This window comes from Anopheles bellator, chromosome 1 (genome assembly GCF_943735745.2).
Source record: "Anopheles bellator chromosome 1, idAnoBellAS_SP24_06.2, whole genome shotgun sequence".
In the NCBI taxonomy this organism is placed as follows: Eukaryota; Metazoa; Arthropoda; class Insecta; order Diptera; family Culicidae; genus Anopheles; species Anopheles bellator.
The window spans coordinates 7,786,503-7,802,697 of record NC_071285.1 but is presented as its reverse complement, the minus strand read 5'-3'; the positions used below and the strand labels follow the sequence as shown (position 1 = coordinate 7,802,697).

The window sequence follows — 16,195 nt, the reverse complement described above, 5'->3', positions numbered from 1 at the left end:
GCTTTGATTTCATTTACACAATTTAAAAGTTTCAAATTGAAGTGAATCTATGTTTAAGTCAATCTTGGCTCTTGAATATTAACAGATTATTAAAGGGTAAAGTACACTGTTCCACAGAATGTTGGCATCACTTTCCCAATCACGGCCAATCACTTGATTCGGCACGACAGCTGACGACGACAGCGGCGACAGACGGTTAGCTGAAAATTATAGGTCCCAGGTATCGTTTTCGATCCCGACTTTCCGCAAGTCCGCATGAAGTATCGTCTCGTTTCAGTTTGTGGTCCTTCGACTCTTCGAAATCCGTGGGCCGTTGTCCTATTTAACCCGTGTGGGGTCGTTTAAGCAGTGGCCTCGTTAAACGCACCGTCCTGACTCCGGAAATGCAATCCGATAGTCGATGCAGTTCGATAGTTTTGGTGGCAGACTTGCCGAAAAACACAGATGCACAGGTGCAGATGGTCGCCGGAAGGACTCGGTGCTCCTTGGTGCCGAACACAGAATGGAGTGTCCCATTACTTAGTCGGTGGCTACAGTGCGGCGCTGTTAGTATATGTAGGGGACTCTTCAACGAAACCGGTCCATCGTGCACCTAAACATAGAGACCCGATTGTGGCCGAAAGGCGGCGACACGCAACACTAGCCACCAGGAAATTGGAACTGCTCGCCGGCTGGCAAAGATTAATGGACGGGAAGGACCTTGGTACGCAACCCGCATCCGTTCAGGTACGTTTGAAACTGAACTCCACCGTTCCGCTGAGCACGGAACGTTCTGGTTCCGCGATGGATAAATGCACCCGATCCGATCCGGTGGTGGTAATGTGTCAAAGTTTAGGAACATTTGTTCGCCTTCGCCACAAAACACCAAGCGGTTTCCCCCGTTTCAGTGGCATCGTGTATGTCGCATCTCGTTTGATTACCGATGAGCTTGCTTTCAATTCAAGTGCTCCGTCGCTGGTCCATCAGGACCAGTGACAGGTCGTCGATAGGTCCCCGTGCACTCCGGAACTCGACAACTTAAGGGCGAAAAGAATCCGAATCGCCTTGGCGGTCAGCCAACTCAATTTACGCCACCGCCGATAATTTGTCCGATCTGGCACGGAACGTGTGTAAATTGTTGCTTCGCCCCTTGCCATGTGGGAGATATTGTTTTGGTATCGGCGAATTGGCCCGATTTCGGTCAGCGAGGACCCCTGGTGTTACTTACCCGTTTGGTGAGCTGCGTGTCCATCATGAAGTTGTGCACGTGCTTTTCGGCCCGCGTTAGCTCGAGCTTCCGGGAGACGACCGCCACCAGGAGGGCCGTACAGCCGGCACCCTGTCGGCACGAGGAGCACGGTCCAGTCGCAGGAAGAGAGATAGATGGAGAGAGACACACAGAGAAATCCGATTAGTTCCCGGTTCCGATCGATTTGGTACCGTGATTTGGTTTTGGCCACTGCCACTGCTGCTGCTGCTGCTTGTTTTGCTCGCCCCAAGAGCTTTTCTACTTTAGTTTATTGCTCTCTACTTTTTTAAAGGGAAAGTTTGTATGTTTTTGGTCAGTATCAATGTATGTACGCATTTCTCGTGTGTCTTCGTGGGTGTCTGTGCATTTTTGGTGTGTTTCGTCTCTGCGTTTGCGCTTGTTAACACTTTCTAAATGGTTTTATGTTTTGCGTTAGCCGCGCGATCCGGATTAATTTTGGGGCACCCTGGGAGTTAGATTGTTAGACTGTGCGGTTAGTTCCTTGTTAGTGGCATCCCTTCACCCCGCAAAAAATGGCTCACAAAATAGTAAAAACAATAAAAAAACCAATAAACAAACGAATCAAGGATTCACTCCACCCAACAAACCGACGGCAATCACGTGGCTGGCGCATCACGCAGCGAGCGAAATGAAGAAATAGCGCAAAGCCGCGTTGCTGCGTTGTATTTTGTGTGCTGCGTTATGATGTTATGGGTCGGCGGCCTAAACTTTGATTATGTTATGCTCCCATGCCCCTTCCCTCTCTGCAGTGCAATCAGTCGCCACTTCGAGGCAAGTGCGCACCACGCCACGGATTTTGAAGCATAAGTGAATTCTGAGGGCTTGATTTGGCGGACCGACCCCGAGCATGTATGTGAGGGGCACGAACCGTGAATTGGGGAGTGTCAAGAAAGGTGAAAACATCGGCAAGCGCCGTGGGCCACTTTCTTCGGTTACATACTCTTTGGCGTGAAGGACCTACGGGGTAAAAGCGCACCGTTTCCGGTTCCGGTAAGAAGGGCCCGTTGGGTTGGCCCGTTCGCCATTGTTTTTGTTCCGCTTTCGGCACCGAATGGGGGGCAAGATTTACGGGGTGTGCGGTGGTCCGTTGGAAGCTTTTTAAAAATGTAAAAGCATGTTCATCTCTCTCGCCGTCGGATGTTTTCGGGTGCCGCTGCTGATGTGTTTTTGTTTGTCATTTTGCGCCACACCAGGGAACTGTTACTTGTTCTTGCAGACACTTGCGTTTGATTGCTTCCGGTTCTTTTTTCTGGCTACTGCTCTTACGCTCTTGCGTGCGTAAACACGTGCTCTACGCAAGCACGTTTTCAGGGGGCTCCAAAAAAAGTTCACAAGTCCCCCTTTTGGGAGGGCGAAATATTTTGTTTAAAGCAAAGCGTTGGCCATTTGCACCATTTTATCCTAAATAGTAAACGTTTTGGCTCGGTAGTTTGCGAATACAAATTTGTGATTTTTTTTGGCGCGAATCGGGCCCATGATAGATTGGGCGGCAAATCCGTTCCAGCCGCGTGGTACTGGGTGTTATTTAAAGAATGCTGCGTCGGTGAGCCAGCCAACGCAATAAAAAAGGCTACTTTATTATTAAATCTTTCGGGCTAACGGAGACCGGGCACATGGTGCAATAAATACCGACGCTGATAGCGATCTGCCCTTAAGAGCAAACGGTGGGTCCCAAGCGATGGGCGGCTGGGCATGTACTACACATCCTGTCGACCCGACACAGGGACAGGGAACACTACATCAGCTGGGGCTGTGGGGTGTGGTGCTCCCCGAAAGACGAACGGTGGCCGTGCGCGCATATGAAGCAATGAATATTTACAAGAATGAAGAGATTACGGATTGCTACAACGAAAGAGGGGGCTCACAGTTTTTCGTGGCATGTGGTTCTTCTCGGGACACGGCCCAACACACGCGCCGGCTGCTGCTGGAGCCCCATCCGGATAGGAAATCGTTTCATAAATCAAACACTCGCTCTCTTCGGCTCTCCGGGCGGGCTGGCAGTCGTCTCGCTATCTGGGCCAATTGATCAGAAGTTCTCCGTTCCCTGGGCCAAGAAAGCGCGAACCGAGATGGGCGCCGAGCCCCGACCCACTAGAACCACCGAAGACGCGATGGCATCATCAGCGATGCTTGCCGAGTGCCGCCATTACGCGATTATCTGACGACCAAAAGTTATTCCAAATTTACGTGTCCCGTGTTCAAGGGCGGGCCAAAATGTCAGCGTGATTCGCGCGAATAGCGCTGGCGATGGGGCTGAGTTGAAGTGCTCGCTCCTCTTATCGGTCCACTTACTCTCGACGGTGATGATTAGACGAGTTGTCTTAGGAATGTATCGTTACCAGGCATACTCGACTACAAAGGATCTTCTTCCGGCGGGCAAAAGAGCGTGGTTCGGACTTCGGCTCAGCTTTGACACTTCCAGGCTCGATGAAGAGGACCCCGTGCCGGTGAGGGGCCGATTCACACGCTTTTACGCAACCCATTTGCGCCGTGGCAGAGGGATTGTAAATCAGTGCTCATTAATATCGTTTATGGCGTAGCCGTGCGTGACGCGCAGTCTTGAAGTATGTGGGCGCTCGATAAATTCTTCACTCCGAAGCAGGGTTCGGTATTGAACTTTCCCACAATCTTCGCAGGCGGATAGTTTGCTTGGCTCACACGTGCCGGGGTGAGGTTGTCACACTATCTACTGCTCGGTGGCTTCGCAAGGACCCCACCACCCACTCCCTGGGGCGGACCGATTTACATAAATTTGCATAGTTTGCTTAACCGGGCGCCCAAACGGCAGAACGCGTTCGTGGCGCTCGTGGCGCCCTCTGCCCGTCAGATTACACTTCAAATAATTTATGCCTTCGTCGGCCCGTTGGCTACTTGGATGGTGCGCGGTATGTGTCATGTGTGTCAATTTTCGGGCCACTGTATCACTGGATCCATCCAACCATCTCCGGTTAAATGTGTTTGCTCGTCCCTTCGTTGTTATCGAACTGATTTCTGGGGACCATGGGACCCGCGGAGACGGTCTAGTGGTCCCTGCGGCTAGCAAGACCCGAGATTAGCAACCGAAAACGGACCGGTCCGGATTGGAGTGGCCCGGGGGTGGGTGGGGGCCGTTAGACTAGAATAAATGAATCCTGTCTCGGCGGACGGGGGCCAGTACAACAACAAGTGCGATTTGGGGCCCCAACTTGTTGAGAGAGAGCGAGAGCGAGCCCGCAACAACCGCATCAGCTTCTTCTGACGGAGACCATCATCGGGGCTCCGGATGATGTCCTTGCCAGCACTTGGTATGCAACAAAAGACACCGGGGAGGCCATTTTTCAGACGCGGAGCGACTCATTTCGGTTATCTGTTGGCTCTCTGGGCCACGAGAGCCAGACGCAATAACCCGGCGATGATTGCGTGTCCGACACACAAGCTGAGACTGACGGGTGTTCATCTTTCTTTCGCCGCACACAAAAAGGACCTCCAAGGCGGTGGTGCGCTGATGGATGGTCCAACGCCGGGCAGGGTCTGAGCCCCTGATGCAGCAGTGCGGAGATTAATAGTGGCGCCAGGTGAAGGATTATACACCTTTTTCTCGCACCTGCGTACGTGCCCCACATATGGCAATGCGGAAGCGCCCGAGTTTGTGATGCTGCTGCACGGTGATGAATTTGTCAAGAGAGAAGGGCGTACTGCGGTCCCAACCGAATCATCACACCCCCCCAATCGTAAAAGAAATGGGCGAGAAAGATGCATCATCGTCAAGGCCCCATCCAAGTCAGAGACAACAACCGGTGAAGCATATGTGAGTGAACCATACGATTAGTAGGTGCTTATCGCGTCAATGTTAGTACTCAAAAATTTGAATTGTAATGTAGATTAATTAGGATTAGGAAAGAAAACTAAAAACGCGTCATCGCGTGGTAACAAAGCAGTATTTTAAGGGCCACAAAAAAGTTTCTCAATCATCACAAACCAAAATTAGTAAATGGAAATTAGTGCGTTTTGGGTTTAATTTTTCTTTTGTGTTGTTTATGCAGTTGTTGTGCAGTTTAATTTTCGCCTCTTATTCTTTGCGCTATGCTTGTTTCACGAGCCGTTCAGAGATCGATGGCGTGGTTTGAGTGTTATCTAGTTTAATTGATGCTTTTACTGCACTCGTGTCTTTCCGCAGCAGTTAAGGTCAGTTCAGCATTCGACAGAGCGAGCAGAGTACACGGTTTCAGTGAGAAAGGTAGTTGAGAGAGGTGAGCAAACGGTAGAGAGAACTGTGATGAAACCAAAAAAAGGCAAAAAGGCAGAAGGAACTGCATTTGGAACAGAAACGAGCAAACATTTCAAGGCACGTTTGGGTGAATGTTGGGTGTTGAAACTGAACTGAATGTTAACAACAAAACTGTGTACAAACAAACAAACCGTGTTGTTCGTGGGGGTCGTACCAGCAGTAGAGTAAGAGGTAGTAAGTTGAAGTACGACACAAAGAGAGTAAAAAGGAGCTGAAAAACGGTGTAAGCAATCATATGAAAGTGGTCAACAGATAGAAATACTGAGTGTGTTAAAGTGTGTGTCTGTGAGAGAGAGAGAGAGAGAGCGAAAGAGAGGTTGGAATAAAAGAATCACAGTAGAAGAAAGAGAGAGAGAGGAAGAAAGAGAACGGAAAGAAAAACAAAGATTGTTGTTTACGTTATTCAAAACTCACCATAATACCAGTACTGACTGCAATGCCACGGCCACAGTACGTGTTGGGCACGATATCGCCAAAGCCAACACTTAGAAAGGTTATCGCGATTAACCACATGGCGTTCAATAGATTGGCATGCTCTTCATCGTGAAACCTGTAGACACAAATTGTGGGCAAACCAAATTATGCTAGATTTGTTTTTTTTCGTTTCGTTTCGATTCGCTTCGTTTCGTTTTTTGCACCCACGCACGCCGTTTGTTGTTTTGCGGTTTTCGTTTTTTATTTCTATTGTGGTTCGATTGTGGTTGTTTAAGGATTTCTTTCGCAAGTTTTTGGGGCGCGCAAGCGGTGGGACGTTTTTGGTTGATGGTGACAGTGGGGTAGGCGAAAGAGAGCCGAGAGAAAGAGGGAAAAAGAAAGAAACGGTGGTGGAGAGAACGAATCGGAACAATGGGTACGCGAGGTAGGCCCAGAAAGAGAGAAGAGGGAGACACTCCATTCGTGGCAAGTTGCGGGGCAGTGTGTACGATGAGATGGATAGAGAAAATAGAGAGAGAGGGAAAAAGAAGAGAGACAAAAAGGACACAGAAAAGGATACAGGTGAAGAAGGAGTAGCGGAGAGAAAGAGAAAGAGAGAGAGAGAGAGAGAGAGAGAGAGAGAGAGAGAAAACAATATGTAAAGAAGAACGATCAAGTCAACTTTTCGATTCGGCGGGGCCCTAACCTAGCAGAATGGTTGCTTTGATCGAATGCCTGGAAAAGCTCGCTGATTACGTATGCTTCCTCGCGTTGTGCTAATCTTCTACCTTATGGCGCTTTCTTTTTGGAGAACGTTTTCTCTCTCGCTTACCGGGAGTCGCTTTGATGTCGCGCGCACGGTACCATGCCGTGCCTGGCGTAGGGTAAGGACGAAATTCGATAAGTCACACGCAAGCGGTTTGAAGTTTGTACAGCGCGCACAATGTCAGCCAAAACCAATCAATCAACCAACCAAACCAAACCAAACCAATGCACAGGTTAAACGCGTGTTACACGGTGGCGGCAGCGAACAGATATTCGTGAGTCACATCAAGTATTCTCTGACAGTGTGTAGTATTTAGTGTGTATCGAACTGGTGGTGTATGTGTGTAGTGTTACTGTGTACGAAATGAGTATGAACAAATTCGGACGTCGGCACAAGTAACCGACCACAGCTGGCGGCCACTGTCCGGTCCGGGCAAACAGAAAGCGGCACTAGAGAAGTGAGTTAGAAACTAAAGCGAAGTACAAAACGGAAATAAGCAAACAGACAACAGACGAACACAACAGACAGAGAGAGAGAGAGAGATAGAGAGATAGAGCGAGAGAGAGTCGCGTGAGGCAAACAAATAGTAGCGAGAAGGTTCTTTCTTCACCCGGCCAGGTGTGGCGATCCTTAGGCCACTACGCGATGGCCGGCGAAGGTGTCGGTGTCGGTGTGTGTGTATTTGTGTGTGCAGCTCACTGTGGCAAAATACAAACAAAAAGTAGCAAAACAATCACAAATCACGCGCACACTTTGCGGAGCCGACTGTCCAGGCCAAATTGGTTTATTTATTCATTTCTTTTGTAGAGCCCCTATATGTACCTTGCCCCGCCCCAACACCCAAAGCCCCCGTCGGCCAGTGGACAGTACAACAATAAACAAAACGGCAACAACCCATTCACAGACAGACAACAGAAGCGATGGCGACATAGACAGAGAACAGAGAGAGAGAGAGAGAGAGAGAGGTGCCAACGACGCACACCGACAGGGTCCACGCACAATAACGCTGTGCAAGAAGTGGTCGTGATCGTGTTTGTTGCGCTCCTTTGCGTTGTGTGAACCAAACAGCAACGACACCGGCCCCACCCATTATTAGCGACCGAATCGGGCCCAGGATGTTATTAATTTTCAGCCCAAATCCCTCACTAGGACCCCCTCGATGGGTGACCGTCAGAAAGCTGGCCTGCCCTTTTCCGAAGGATCGAAGAACTTGAAACCCAGCCACCTCAACCCCGGGTGGTTCCGGTGTCAACGTCGGTTGAGGAAGGCCCAAACGCGTAAAGCGATCTTCATCCCTCTTTGAAGTGTAGATTATGCTGTTTCATTCTGTTTGTTTAGTTGGGTTTGTTTTGAGCAATAGTGAGCAACATCAGCAGCAGCAGCAACAGCAGCAGCAGCGGTAGTAGTAGGAGTGGTAGTAGTAACAGGCGGCCGACACGCAGTATATAGGCGCCTGTGATCGCGTGCCATTCGATTCCCGGGCTCGCGATTGGCAGTTAGTGTCAGTGCGTGTTGTGGTGGTGATTAGAGTGTTTAGGATCTCCCGGCAGGACACGGATTGCCCAGTCCCGGCGTCACTGTGGTTAGCTGGTGTGCATGTTCCGTCTCTGTTCCGTGTTTGTGTGCGTGTTTTGTTTGTGAGGTGCGCCTGAGGGCGCGGCCTTGCGGTCCACAGACTAGAGGTGGTTGTTGTGGCGGTTGTTGTTGCTGGGACGTTGCTCTACTTACCACCATTCCGCAGGTTAGCGTGATGCCCCTTCCGCAGTACGTGTTCGGGACGATGTCTCCATAACCGACACAGAGAAACGTGATCGCGGTTAGCCACATGGAGTTCAACAAATTGGCATGCTCCTCGTCGTGAAACCTGCGTGCCGTGTTCCCGCCGGTCGCCGGGGTACCGAATGAAATGGGTCGAATGGGAAAATGGTTCGAGAGTTTGGTTTTCGGTTTTCTTTACGGTTTGTGTTTTCCGCGCCCAGCGTTTTCCGTTCGCAAAACGATCGTTCCGATAACAGGGAACTGCGTTGCCCCCTTTCGTATCTTTCCCCCATCAAGTATTTTGTTTAATTATTTCGTGTGGCGCGACGCTCTGATACTCGACGCCAACAATGGCGGATCGCGCCATTTCGATCGTGTTGCAAAAAAAAGAGAGAGCGATTTGCTCAATCCCGCCGAGTGTAACTCCTTCTTTGGCCTAACCCACACGACACACAGAGTCCGAAAATAATGGCCCCGAATCCGATTGCTCAAAGGTGAACAATTATGCTCGGGTCGTTGCACTAGAACCGTCGGCTACGTTGGTGGTGTCAAACGTGATACACAACACTGTGGTTTCGTGGTGATGGTGTTTAGCACGACAGTAAAAGAGAACAGAGTGTGATATATAGAAGAAACAACGAGTCTGTCAACGATTTGTACTTGCTCGGTACTTGCGTTCAGTTTGCAGTTAACGTTGTGTTCCGGGGAGGGTAGTCGATTCGAATGAATATGTCGTTGCCTAGGCTTTGATTACTAATCTACTAATCGGTTTTTGGTAAGTTAAAAAGACGTATCAATTCTCACATCAACATCTTCATTCGAAGACCCCCCCCATATAGGTTTACACCGAGAAAGGATATAGTAGACAGATAGTAGTAGTAGTAACAGTCAAATGTTAAGGTACATAGATTCGTATATTCGACACTAACTATTACTGATAAGCGAACACAGACTATGTGGAAATGATACAGAGAAAGAGAGAGAGAGAGAGAAATGGAGATAAATAGAGAAAGAGAGAGAGAAAGATTGATAGTGGCCCAGGATCCAGGCCGTTGATACGCCGAATACAGGACAGGAACAATGTTATGTAACATTCATCATCGTATTATCATAACAAGTATGTATAGATCGAACGAACGAATGTACACATTCGAAGTTTCTCACATACACACACATACACACAAATACATTGACGACTTGGGAAGGACTGCAACAAAACAATTGGCTCTCCAGCATCCCACTTATACGCACATCGTGTAGAATGTATTTACTAGAATCGGTAAGGTAGACAGTAGATGGTCTTCGGGCGAGAATGATAGTAGCGCGATAAAAGTAGGGAAAAGAAAATAGGTGCAAAGTCGAAGACGACTCGCGCAGAAAAGGTGGAGACAAAGCCGTTGAAAGATGATGAAAGATTGGAAAATAAGAAAAGAAAACTGAAGAGTGAAGAGCGTAGCGCAAAAGGAATTCCAACAAAACAACCGAACAATCGAGAGCATCGATAAACTGAATTAGAACAGGAAAGAGAACAAGAAACCTACGAATTGGAGTGTATAACGCGTAACGCATCACGATTTAAGAAAGCCTAATCGAAAGATCTTAACTCAGAAGAGTCCCTGGAAGGAAGCAGCTCTCAAGTTAGTTTCCTAATGCCCTTAGGGTGGCCAACTGGGCGAGTGTGATCGTGTGCGTGCGTGTCTGTTGGCTCAAGTTATGGTGGCTGTGGTTGTGGAATGTTTTGCGAGAAGCACCTCTGTTTCGGGCGTTTGGCGATAAAGCGGCAAATTCGAATCGTACCGAAGCAATAAGCAAAGCCTGGCTCTACTAAACAACCACTACTCGGGCGCCACGAGGCGCATCATTACTCCCTTGTTTTGATACAGCAACAATCGTGGGTTCGTGGGATGAAATTGATTGATTATGGTGCCTTCTTCTGTCGTCTTCCCTTGGCCGTTTCCGCGACGTCAGACGTCGCTCGGGCGGTCGGTCGCTAGAACTCAATAATGTTGAGGGTCGCATATTTGATTTCTTGCGACACTCTGGCTCCGACCTCCTCGGGGCACTGTTGCGTCCGGCGTAGTTTATTGTGGGTGCTCGCCGTTTCTTTTTACGCGTGACGTTATGTGGCTTTGGCTTGCAAAATTCCCGACCCCGGCCGTGAGTGGGCGTGCAAGCTGTGCAAATATGAATGAAGTGAAGCAAATTGGAAGGAAAGAAGCCGAAATTAGGTCGCCCCCCCCTCACTCGGGCTGACTCATATGATGGATATTCATTATACGACCTGATCACGCATATTGCGCTGCGCTTTCTTCTGGCTCTGTAGTCTACGCCATGTCTGTCCCTCTTGCTGTCCCGCAGGGTAATAAAGGATACGCCGATAGAAGCGGTCGAGCTATCCAAGTGTGACGGTCGGATGGTTTTTCCTAATCCGACCATTGCCGGGTTTACGAGCCGAGCTGGTGGTTTGCTACCACCGCTTGTTGAATACATTTTTCCACGTCACATCTGCCGGCGTTTTTTCTTCTGTTGGTGACCGATCGGGTCGGGTCGTAAAAAGGCGCAATGCGCGCGAGATGTGACGCAGGAATGTGAAGCGCTCGTGCCGCGTTTCGGTTCGCTCACAATTTTGCCAAATAATTAGCAAAAACACACCGAACGAATGAATGGCCGAAAAGTGGGGTGGACCTCTTATTTTGTTGTTACTAACACTGTGCTCAGATTAATTTGAGTCGTGTACGTGATATTATGGCAAGCGTCCGGTAGTCGCTCGCGCAGGGCTCAAAATACGTAAGAATTGTGAAAGTTTGTGTGTTTCTTTTCGTGTTGTATTTTTGTTGCATTTAAATTTTCATTACGTCGTAGCCATTACGTCAAACAGCCAAACTCCGGCGCCGGAAGCGCCGGTTGCTAACCGTTATTTTGTCCAGCGTCGCACAAATCGAGTTTATTGAGAGCTGGCGGAGGTCAGAAAGGGCAGAACCGGCACGAAAGCACCGGGGGACCTGTTCGTGTATTGACGTTTAGATGAATTAGTCAGCGTGCTGGGGTCCTTCGCCGTAGCACATATTAGCCCCGGGGCAAAATGATGGCAAACACCGTGCCGGACCCCACACCGTTCATTTGCATAAAGCGTTTCCTCGGAACTTGTTAATAATGTTGCCGAACTTTCTTTTTGGGGGGGCGAGAATTTGGCGAGTCGGTGATTCTTGGTCCCTTCGTTTTGGAACTGTAAATTTATGCTGCTGCTAGCCATACGCCAATCTGAGTCCACAAAACATTGATTTTGGCTGTCTCCACTTTTACATATTCATGATGCAAATATGAATGTAGATTTGTTTTAATCGCCCAAAATCGAAACGACGATCGATATGTTCTTTGGCGAAATAAAGTTCATAAAGTGAGCTGTTCCAATGATATTGAAACGTTAAGCGTTATGTCTACTGTTTGTTTCTACAACCCATAAAGCACCTTCACCTAAATCATTGAGCGTTCAGTGTGTGCGAGTCGGGGGCCCGGGGTGTCCGCTTCATCCACCGGAAACGGAAGAAATTTATCTAAATACGAACACAACACCGTAACGGGATCCCCTGGCCGCCTGAGGACACAGCCCAGTCGTGACCGGTTTGCTGCCCAGGGCGAACGAAAATCAAATTGTCAATAGACTGGGCCCAGGCTCCCTTGCGGTCGAGTGGAGCTGCTGGGGCTGGGGCGCTACGGTAGAAAGGACGGATGCAAGGAAGCGTAGAACTGATGTAAAACGACCGGAAAAGAAGCGTCATGCTCGGGCCCGTAGAAACTACATTTTAATGGTGAGTGACAATCAGCACGACAGCTGGCCAGTTTCCGGTCGGCCACGATGAGTGTGTGGTGTGGTTGGACAGCAAACCGTTAAGCTGGCCACTCGTCGTCCGGAGCATGAAGATTTAGGTGATCTGGCTGGTCAGTACTCGCTATTAATTTAATCATCGAACGGAAGTGGCATCAGTCCGAATTGAATTAAATTCGATTCGAATTAACATTTAGAAGATTTACGGCTTAGTGTTGTGTGACCGAACAATACGAAAGATTATCGGTGGCCTTAGTTTGCCAACGTGCATTTGGTTTGCATTTGTTTGGGGCACCAGGCGTCTCCATCGCCAACACGTTAGAAACCAGGCGCCTCCATCGGGAGGGTCGGTTGTATGTTTTAATTTAAAAGTATTCTCTCAATTCTCGTTTCTACATCTCTCCGGTGCGGGCTTGACAAGTTAAAGGTGTCGAAAAAGTAATTCTAAACTAATTATCACCCCGCCACTTTACTGTGTTTGGGGGGGCAAGCTCTTAAATGTTTATTTTGTTTTCTTTTTCGGTGCGTCATAATGTCAAGCGTTTCTTTCGCAACGGGCGGCCCGTTCCATACTGATGCTGAAAATGAGCATTCCGTGGTGGGGAAGCGAATTTGTTTAAGCCGGTTCCGGGGGCGGGGTCCTTCACAACTCCGACCGGCCTGTCAATGGCAAATCGCGCAAAAAGTATTGATTTCCTGTTCCCGTTTTTTCGCTGACACGAACGAAGATTGACGGTTGCAAGAATGTCGGACCGAAGCGTTGCAGCTGCTACCGATGCGAACTGGTGAAACAAATTGCACTCAAGCACACGACCAACCCGCCAGCTAGCTGGCCAGGGTTCGAGGCAGACGACTTTCAAGATGGATGGTGATGGATTGGTATAGTTTGCTAGTTTGCAACGATCTGGAGCTAGTTTTCTTCACTTTTCCACACGAGCGCCACTTTCCGACAGCTGGTACACGGTCGGTGACGGTTACAGGGGTGTCAATGGGTGGACTGCCTTGGATTATCGCCTCGAGCTGGAGCGTCGAACTCGAGTGACAGCAAAACTAATAAGCTAATTTTTAATACATCGAATGAAGGAATGCGTTAATCTAGGAAAATGGAACCGTCACTGAAAGTGGTTTTCGTTCGCATTGCAAAAATAAGGTTTTTTTAACCTAAAACTGTGCGTTGGTTTCCTTGATGTCGGATTGGGTTAGCGAAACGCTAGAGCAAAATAATTCAGTTCGCTGTAATTAAGTAATTTATATAACGAGATGCTCATTTTAAAAGCAGACGTACCAGGGACAGCCACTTGTAATTAGAATTCCTCCACAAACCCAACACAAGGGGTAGATAATTATGTCGTAAACATTGTGCTGGCGCTTGAGAGAGTTTGCTGGTGCGAGAGATCATCAAGACGCAGGGCCACCAAGTGTCGGCCGGTTATTATGCTTGTGGCAATGCATTCACTGCTTCAGTGCTATGCTCGTCCTTTATCCATCAGGGGTCGAGAAAAGTAAAGGGGCTGACATGTTTTTTCAGCTCTTCTTCAACCATCCGTCACTAATTACTCGGTTGTGCAAAGAATGTGCTTTAAACTCCAGCTTGAATTAAGCAAACAGCTGACATCACACGAAATAGAGACCCAAATCCCGCAGAACAAGGCAATAAATTGACAGCGACACTCGATCGTGCAGCCAGCCAGCCGAATTCGGACGGTGCTTTTCGATAAACGTTTTTCTGCAACATTAACCCCGGCCATGATAACCCAATTTACATGATCGGTGCGTTGTTTCGGTCGTGGGACGGACCGATTGTGCCTCAACCTGCATAATGATGCAGGAAACAACACTATGCTCGGTCTCGGTTATGTTGTTCACCGCGGCCAATCTATTACAGAATCGCGATAACGTCGGTAACGTATTAGTTCGTGGTTCGTGTCGCCCGGCTGGCGCTGTTTCCGGTCCGCTGGTTTCGTGACGACGGTTGGCGCGGCGTGCGATCGGTTACGCCGACCCGGACCCGGACCCGGACCCGGAAACCCGGAGAATCATTTCGAAGTGTTCATTATTGTGTTTTATGGTGGACTGGATAAGCTGGATGATTGGACACGTGTTTTTTCGCCGCATTTGAATCGTTGCGATGCGATAACGTTTATGGGCACGCACGTGGCGACCGTGTCAAAAGGGTGGCTTATGGACGCTGGGGGTAAACATTGTTCATTTTAATGTTTGTCGTTCTAACATTGGGTAACCGAGGGGAGAGATAGTTTGCAATTTGAATACTGTAAACTGTACGAAAAGAAGCTTTTGCGTAGAAATCAGTCGACGAAATGCATTGGGCAGTTGGTTGGTTTGATTGGTTTGGCTGACTTGCTGACTGAGCGTAGAATCAGGACCGGCTAGCAACTATTTCTCGAAGCGGGCGCAAACGTTACGCATTTCTTCTTTAATCAATGAGGCAATTATGCTAGAAATGCTTAATACTAGAGTAGGTATTACCATTTACTTTAACTCACGTGAAAGACTAGTAATGATCGTAACATGTGTAAAAGAAAGAAAAGATGAAGATCAAGTGTGCACAAGAGGCCCAAGGTTGGAGTGAACTGGAAGAGTTGAGTGCAGAGAGTGTAGATAAAGTTGCTTGCTCCTGATGCGATTGCTTTATCCTGATTGTACTGTTTCTCTTATCCTGTGCTCTAGAGCCTATTATTCTGATTCGTTAATTTTGAATTTTGAATCCCACCAATTTGAAATTGAATAACAAATCAAGAGTAAACTTGGAAGAGGAACTCGTGCACGGGATGAAAATGTTACTCGAGGAAACGAAAGACAAACGGGCGGCTGAGAGGAACAGAATGGAATAAGCACGGCGAAGCAATCGAAAGTTTCGCAAGAATCAGTATGCAGAAGCTACTACAGGGCAACAGGGTAAGGATAGCGGCCGAAAACTACTAAGCGTTGGATTAAGCGCCGGAAGCAACCCGTACCATTATCTGCTCGTTAGCCGACCACGAAAGCCAATCGGGGCCGCGGCCATAAGCTTAGAAGTTGAATCAGATTACATCCATCACGAAAACTCATTAACACCGTTTGACAGTTATTATGCGGGACAAGTGGGACAAAGTAGGCCAGCAAAGTGTATGTGGTTAGCAGGAGGGATGATGAATTCAGCTGGACCGCCCGCTAGCAACTAGTAAGCGAAGGAAGCGTTCAGACAAAAAGCGACAATTAAAGCATTCTAGGGGTGGCGCACTACATAGAAAACTGGTTGGAACTAAAAAGGACGACAACGATACGCCTAAAAGCATTCCGGTTCCAATCGAAACGAAGCATTGGTTTTCGTGTCTGTTGATCGTCAGTTGACTATCTGTGTTGTTGTGTTATGTTTGAGGTGTTGTTAAAAAAGGGACCGCTTAAGTGGCGCCTCTCACTCCGATCTACTGATTCTCTATCTACACAAAATGTTCGGCGTTTAAAGTGTTCGAGTGGCGACTGTGAACAGTGTGTGACGCGTGACAGTTTGGTTTGTTGGGGTTTGCTTAGCGCGACCGCCATACTGGCAACGGGAACTATCGAGGATCAAAACTAAGAAGATAGACGACTAGGTGAACGATTTACTAGCACACGGTAATTTGAACAACGCGTGGGATTGACTAAAGGAAATACCGCGGCAGGGACAACGCTTGGTTTGACACTTTCTTTGACAGGAGATAAAATGGCACAAGAAAGATATTGAGGGACAGACAGAAAGAGCAACATAGAGAGAGAGAGAGCGAGACAGAGAGAGAGAGAGGGATGTGGTGAAATGAGAGGCAACTACCATGACACTGAATTAAAGACAGAGATAGTAACGTGAGAGAGAGAGACAGAAACAGAGAGAGAAAGGGCACACGTTGACAGAGGAAACAAATGGAGCGACAGAGTGGG

General features: G+C 48.4%; 1 protein-coding gene across 1 annotated transcript in view; it reads right to left on the bottom strand.

Annotated features, from left to right (window-relative positions):
- The window catches only part of LOC131216022 (small conductance calcium-activated potassium channel protein), a 92,384-nt gene that overhangs the window by 12,871 nt on the left and 63,318 nt on the right, over positions 1-16,195 (bottom strand). Inside the window, exons 8-9 of the mRNA XM_058210423.1 lie at positions 5,931-6,066; positions 1,208-1,318 (exon numbers count right to left, since the gene is read on the bottom strand). Of these exons, the coding sequence (XP_058066406.1) occupies positions 1,208-1,318; positions 5,931-6,066 (247 nt within the window). The remainder of the gene's footprint in view (positions 1-1,207; positions 1,319-5,930; positions 6,067-16,195) is intronic.